The 7723-nt window shown below is 40.8% G+C and overlaps 1 protein-coding gene across 1 annotated transcript; it reads left to right on the top strand.

Annotated features, from left to right (window-relative positions):
- The first annotated feature begins 1384 nt into the window (after positions 1–1384).
- foxl2l (forkhead box L2-like) lies at positions 1385–3159 on the top strand. The gene has a single exon (XM_024383743.2). It carries the CDS (start codon positions 1685–1687, stop codon positions 2573–2575), a length of 891 nt encoding a protein of 296 aa, XP_024239511.1. The 5' UTR covers positions 1385–1684; the 3' UTR covers positions 2576–3159.
- Positions 3160–7723: the final 4564 nt, after the last annotated feature.

Consider the following 7723-nt stretch of genomic DNA (forward strand, 5'->3'; position numbering starts at 1 on the left):
AGTCCCAAAGTCCACACTCTTCAAAGTCCAGAACAGACTATGGGATGCACACAGTACTACATAGAGCCATGACTACATGGAACTCTATTCCACATCAAGAAATTCATACAGCAGTACAATTAGATTTAAATCAGATAAAAATACACCTTATGGAACAGTGGGGACTGTGAAGCAACACAAACATAGACACATGCATACAAACACACGATAACATACGCACTATACACACACACACACACATGTACTCATGGATTTTGTGTTACAGATAAGTGGTAGTAGAGTAGAGGCTTGAGGGCACACACTTAATATGTTGTGAAATCTGTTATTTAAAATGTATAACTGCCTTAATTTTGCTGGACCCCAGGAAGAGTAGCTGAATGGGGATCCATAATAAATACAAACACAAAGAGGTGGACATCAAAGAGAGGGAGACAGATGGCAGTGGACTGTTGTGTCTAATGAAGTCCGGGCCATCGTCAATGACCATTTGGTAAACAGAGGCCTTACCATGGCACACGCTGCCAGATTAGTTCACCCCAATGGGAAAAGGTCAGAGGTGGTTCAGGCATGGTTTCGGGCCCGTCCTCGATCCGTGACCCTATACCTGCCCCCCTACTCTCCTTTTCCCCCCAGCATGTGAGCAGATATGGTATCACGTCACCTATGGTTTTACAATGTTCTGCCAGGAAATAGTCCAGAAAATACCTCTACTTACCGGTCTGGATGGAATAGAAACGTCTATGTATGAATCAATATAGAAATATAATACAGGTAGAGGTGTGTGTGTGTGTGTGTGTGCGTGTGTGCGTGTGTGTGGGCGTAAGTCTGTGTGTGTTTCAAAATGTGTATGTGCTATTCATGGTGAACTGTAGAATGCACTGTGTGGGGGAAAAAAGGGAATTTCCATGTTGCAACACTACAGTGTCAGGCCATTAGGCCTAATCTGTCATTCAATCCATTTACTGAAAATATTATTGTCATATTTCGTGTTGACATAATATTATATAGCTATAAAGTTTGTCTTAATTGTGCTTAAAACATGTATTTTTAAATGTCTTATTTTTCGAATTAAATTGGTGACAACCTGAAAAGCAAAAACGAAATGTATGATGTGAAATGTTAATGGACTATTCGTATGTATGTCGTTGACCTATATAAATGACATTATAGAAGGATTAATATCATTTATTAAATGAGAGTGGAAATATTTTCAATAAGGCTGTCGGGCCTGGATGATGTAGCCGGTTGGTAGTCTATAGGTCAAATAGTTCATATAATAGCTTGCAGTAAGAGAAAAGTCAGATCACTCATCCATGCTTACAAACATCGCTTGACACATCAGTTGAACGCACTCGCACAATCTATAGTTCACCTTGTTCTATGCGTTTCAAAGGGCTTAATGGTACTGTAAAACTTCACGAATATCGATAAACAGACAGACAACATGTCTGCGACCTCATTTTCAACCTAAACAAATAAGTGTTGACCCTAAAGAACCCAGCAACAGTGTGGGAAAAGCGGCAATATGAAAGGGTGTCCCAGCCAGCGCAGACATCCCCATGGGAGGGTTTTAAAACAGTAGCGGAATGCGCGTCTCACCTGTGAACACTATTGCCAAAAACTTTTCCCGTGTGGTTGGACACTGCAGCTCCTAAACCGAGGAAGATTTAAACTACATGATAAGATGGACAAAGAGGACTTTCACGGTGAGCAGCAATTGGACATATTGGATCTAACCGACTCGTCCTCCGGCATGGCCAAGAGCAAGGGCTCCGCAGACAGCGCAGACAGCGCAGCGGAGGGTGTGGACGAGACTGACAAGGCCAGAGTGGGTCAAACGGAGAAGCCCCCATACTCTTACGTCGCCCTCATTGCCATGGCCATCAAGGAGAGCCGGGAAAAGAGGTTGACCCTGAGCGGAATTTATCAGTTCATCATCTCAAAATTCCCCTACTACGAGAAAAATAAGAAGGGGTGGCAGAACAGCATTCGGCACAACCTCAGTCTCAACGAGTGCTTTCTCAAAGTACCCAGGGAGGGCGGAGGTGACCGAAAAGGGAATTTCTGGACTTTGGATCCTGCATTTGAGAACATGTTTGAGAAAGGGAACTACAGACGTCGAAGAAGGGTGAGGAGACCCTACAGACCTGCCACCGTTCCTTACATAGCGGGGACCACCTGCGTGGACTATCCGGAGCACTTCTACCTGCAACAGAAACCAGTCTATGTACAGGCGCCTTTTGTCAGTAACCCCTGGACCCTCTCCCAGCCAAACTCACCTCAGGCCACCTCATACAGCTACCCCCAGTCGCAGCCCATCAACGGACAAGTGCACTCAGTGTCCCCAAATGGATACGCCAGCTCCCCTGTAACCTACTACCACAACCATCAGTTCCACGCCACCTACAGTGCTTACCACCGACATGCGTCCGTCGTGATGCCACATAACGGATGCCCCTGTGGTGGCATGACCCAGGATTTGAGCCCCGGCGGTGGCTCGACTTCCCAAGCGTGCTACCCCCAGTTCTCCTTTGCCAGACAACCAGAAATGTCACTTGCGCCCTCATTTGAGTAGAAATGTTGGACTCGAGCGCTTGAACGCCTGTTTTTCAGTTGTCATTCATAAAATAAAATAGCCAGTTAGTGTAACAGACAGCTTGTTGTTTTGACATGTGCTAAGATGTTTTAGAGCTTATGAACGAAATACGTTTTTTGGCTAAATAAACATGTCAATCTGCTGAATTGTGTTAAGATGTTCATGCTATTCAAATATGCATTTACAGTGTCCAGTTAGGTGGGAACATTGGACATGAATTGTGGACATTCATGTCTTCTGCTGTCCGGAGGGTGACACGTAGGCCTATGGACATAGACCTGTTCTTCCCCAAATAATTGAGTCAATTCCAAAGAAAATGTATCATGCTTCTTTGTTACAGGTAGGCTATTAGGCCTGTAGGTGTTTGTTGTAAATGTTATGTATATTCCGTTTTCTAGTGTAGGCCTATACACTTTTATATGCCCGGTATAACAGTTTAATAAATTATTATTGAAGTTTTCTTCTGGATTTTCAACTCGAGGCATTTGGAATCGTTATAAGTTGTGGAATGTGTGGTATCCAACATCTTCGTTTATTTCAATAAAATTTTATTTTTGAATCAATATTGCCTCATCTATTTTGGGTTGCACAAACTATCTTTATCTCCTGTTTGTAGGCCTATGATCCGATGTTTTTCAAACATGGCTGGGATAAGTTTGATCAAGTTATTAGAATGGGGAAAGAGGCCAATGGTTTGATTAGCTAAAACATATTGTAGCCTACTGTTTAAAAGTAATATTTGAGGTGCATGTGTCCTCTTGCCAAATTGCAGGCATATTATTTTAATTCATGGAGATTTTTTGATTAACCTGTAGGCCTATTGACTAACCATGGTTTCAAATAAACGAATATTTCACGTGCATTGAATGTGTGTTTAATCTATCCAAATACCAGAGGTCTGGCTATGCATTGGTCTAAATGCTACTGTTTCAATTTTTGGAACCTAAATGTTGTATGTTGAGTCACCATCAAATAAATATATTTATTTCAAAATGTATCATTTAACTGTTCATTGGCCTATAAGTGCTGAGATTGTATTGGTTGATAACCAATAGGAATTGATCATCTTGACTAGTGACACCCAAATCCTGATATCATGCAAGAATAGTGGAATTGCGCATACTAGACCTACCCGAGGTTATAATTCTGCCGATTGATCCGATTACTAAGAAACGGTGTGTGTGTGCGTGCGGGCGCAACTTGGCCCACCTGTGCCATAAAACCCGGGCCTCTTGGTCAAAAGACAGGCTACAATAGCATGGAATAGAATTATACTCATTGTGAATGGAGATTACCGCATTTGTGTATATAGTGCCACCATGTGGTCAAATTTGAAACATTTATTGTGAGGATAAGGCATGTGTACTGTACAGTCTCCAGCACTTCACAGTATTACAGTATTCTGCCTTCAAATACTCCTTGGAATCTATATTCCTGTTGGTGAAGTCGTCATAGACAAGCTACAGCTAGGCTTACATTTTAGCCAATATGTAGCATAGTCCAAGTAAAAAAAAAAGTCCTTCCCCTTACCTGGAACAAACATTTTCTTCTGGAACACATAGCTTCAACATCTTTTAATGAACATAGTCCCTCTGACTAAAAAAAATGTTTTACTAGAAGTTCTAACAGTTCAAAATCTGTTCAATGGCCATTATTTAGGTATATATAGGCCTGCCCATTTTACTCTTCAACAATTTATACTTCACTCGAGCTCTGTCCTCCTCCTACCCTATAATAACACACAATATACGTTTTTATAACTTACTTGTGAACAAGTAACAATTCAACAAACAATGCATAGCTTCTGATTAAAACTATCATGTGGCTCTCATACACTGTCAGTCCTTGCATCTAGTGCGCTGTCTATGAATTTGAGAGGATACATTTTCCCAGCCCAATACCCATACACCAAAACAGTGGCGGGGCCTATACCCTTTTTTTGTTTGTTACCAGTCCCAGGTAGCTTTAATCAACCAAATGCAGCTTTCCCATAGATCTTTGTCTTCACATTTGCAATTTACAAATACAGTTATTTATTAGGCCTACATTAATTATGGCTTTTGTTCATTAGGGTTTCCCCAACTCGGTCCCAGGTCACCCCTGGGTTCAGGTTTTGTTTTTTGCCCTAGCACTACACAGCTAATTGAAATAATCAAAGCTGGATAATTGAGTTGGTTATTTGAATCTAAATGAACAACAGAGACTAAATTTCAATATCAAAGTTTATTGAAAGAGTTTGGGGAATGGCCTCTCCAACAACATATTTGATGGAAGCCCTATGCAGGGGAAAGGATGTTCCAATGACGGTCCTTATAACCCAACGAGCACACGACATTCTGGTCACACATCATATGACCAAAATATGACCCGTTTAAGACGTATTTTTTTTGACACAAAATATGACCAGAAAATATGTATTTTGCCTAACGTCTTCCTGACTCAAACCTCAAACCTCAATGTCAATGACCAGTTATCAGCATTGGCGCGCAAAGGCTGGCATGTTTATCCAAGATCAGTGATCAGAAATAACTTGTTTCCTGTCCTCCAGTTTTGCCTGTCCAAATACAGATTAGGCCTACGTTTATCATCCATCTACTAAAATACATTTTATCAATCGACTACTGACTCATGATTTCCAAAACAATAGGCTACCTGACGATTTCATTGATCATTTTCATATCTCAGATAGGCCTTTGGGTGGCTGCTGGCTGCGTGTCTAAAGATAAACAGCTTTAACATCGCACTGTCTTCAACATTATGGATAATATTCATTCTGGCGAATGTATTATGATACATTTGTGAGCACTCGGCGCGCAGGCTGCCCTCCAACGTGATGGCGCAGTGCAGACAGAACATGCTTTCCACCCGATCCTGCAACCTCTGCTACAAGTATAGGGTGTATGTATGTATGATTTAGCTTGCTCCGGATTCCAGAGATACGACATGATGTAGGCCTTTACCTAATTCATATTGGCTACTAACATGAATGACTTTCAACTTCAAATGCATGTGTAAAAATACGTTTATTTCTGTAGCCTATCTTGAGTTTTGAAAATGCATCACCTTTAATGGCTGTAATAACAGGCAACATTTGGAGTTGGGTTGGATAGCCTAATGGTAGGCTACAGCATTTCTTACAATCAATCTTCTTTTTTGACTGGAATTGTGTTTCAATAAGTGCATAATTTATTCCATTTCAAAATAATTTTGATAAGTACTTTACTGTCAGATGCTGCTTTCCCCTTTTTTGTAATTTCTCAACTGGTCTGCGACCACTGTTGCAGGACATTTGATTTTCGTGGTGCCATTTTTTTGGTTCAAGCATATGCCACCCATATGCATGGCCCTGACTCTTCTCATCAAGCTTCTAAACTGAAAAATGTGGAACAATTGTGCATTTTGTGATAAAAGCACCAAATTTGGCACAAATATAAATTAATGTAAAATCTGAACATTTTAGTATACACTCTTATCCAGAGCAAATATGGTTAAGTGCCTTGCTCAAGGGCTCATCATTTTTTCACCTTGTCTGCTCTGGGATTCAAACCAGCGACCTTCTGGCTCAATGCTTTTAACCGCTAGGCTACTGACCCACCTGAAACGTTCTAGATATAGAGCCACCCCAGATTTGGACCCTGAGGGGAGTGGCAGCCATTCTTCAAAATATGACCCCTTTCAGGAAAGGTGTATGTCGCACATCACTAAATCACAAGAGGTGTATTTGAACATCTTAATTGTTTAAAATCAAAATAGATTTTTTGGCAGAAATACCTTCTGGAACATGTTATTTTTCATGTGCTTTAATAACAAACTTATATTCCATCTGTAAATATGAATAAAATGGTTAAATTAAAAGCCTTGTTGGTTTAGCCACAGAAAAAGTCAGGAACCTTCCCGCTAGCCATGATTGGCTGAGATAATGGATGGGCTGGACACGCTGGGAGATTAGTTTGGATTGGTTTGCCATGCAGCATGGTTCTGTCTATAACGTGAGCTACTCAGTATGTGTTGACAATCCTTTCTAACATGTCTGAAAGATATAAAGTTAGCCATCAAGAACTACAAAAGTCTTGCTACTTTTCTCAACAACATTGATGCCCTGAATTTAGCAGGCACTATAGACAGATCAGTTACTTTCTGCACACGCCATGGTCAATGTGAACCGGAGTGACTTGACACAACGCTGGCAGAACAAGATGTAGCTACAAACAAAATGCAATTAAATTGTTCCAGTCTGCCCTGAAGCATTCATCCATGTATACAGGTAAGAGTCTAGCTACATTTTCTGATATTATATGTGTCTAATTTTGTCAAAGTCCTTTTCATTGCAAGTTAACCTCTAGTGACACCCCATCCTATGAACGGGACCGTTTTCATCATCTTACACTAATTAGCATAATGCAACGGACATAAATCTTCCTAGAAAATATTCCTATTCATGAAAATCACAATCACCCTGTCATCTCAGATTTTCAAAATATGCTTTACAGCCAACGCTAGACAAGCATTTGTGTAAGTTTATAATAGCCTAGCATAGCATTATGCCTTGCTAGCAGCAAGCAACCTTGTCACGGAAATCAGAAAAGCAATCAAATGAAATCTTTTAACTTTGATGAACTTCGGATGTTTTCACTCACGAGACTCCCAGGTAGATAGCCAAAGTTCATTTTTTCCCAAAATATTATTTTTGTAGGCGAAACAGCTCCGTTTGTTCTTCACGTTTGGCTGAGAAATCGCCCGGAAATTGGGGTCACGACAACGGCAATTTTTTATATATACATGGCAAACGTTGTTTAGAATCCATCCTCAAGGTGTTTTATATAATATCTATTCGATAATATATCCGTCGGGACAATTCCTTTTTCTCTAGGACCGATTGGAGTAATGTCTACCTCTGCAATTTACGCAAGAATCTCTCTCGGAGCCACCATGTGACCACTTACGCAATGTGCCCCCATACGGCTATTCTTCAACAGAAATGCGTAAAACTACATCACAATGCTGTAGACACCGTGGGGAATACGTAGAAAGCGTAAGCTCGTTGATGGTACATTCACAGCCATATAGGGAGTCATTGGAACGCAACGCTTTCAAAACCTGGGGCACTTCCGGATTGGATTTTTCTCA

Source organism: Oncorhynchus tshawytscha, linkage group LG22 (genome assembly GCF_018296145.1).
Source record: "Oncorhynchus tshawytscha isolate Ot180627B linkage group LG22, Otsh_v2.0, whole genome shotgun sequence".
Lineage (NCBI taxonomy): Eukaryota > Metazoa > Chordata > Actinopteri > Salmoniformes > Salmonidae > Oncorhynchus > Oncorhynchus tshawytscha.

Coding starts and splice junctions, on each gene's coding strand:
- foxl2l (XM_024383743.2), top strand. CDS start 1,685: ATGGACAAAGAGGACTTTCACGGTGAGCAGCAATTGGACATATTGGAT.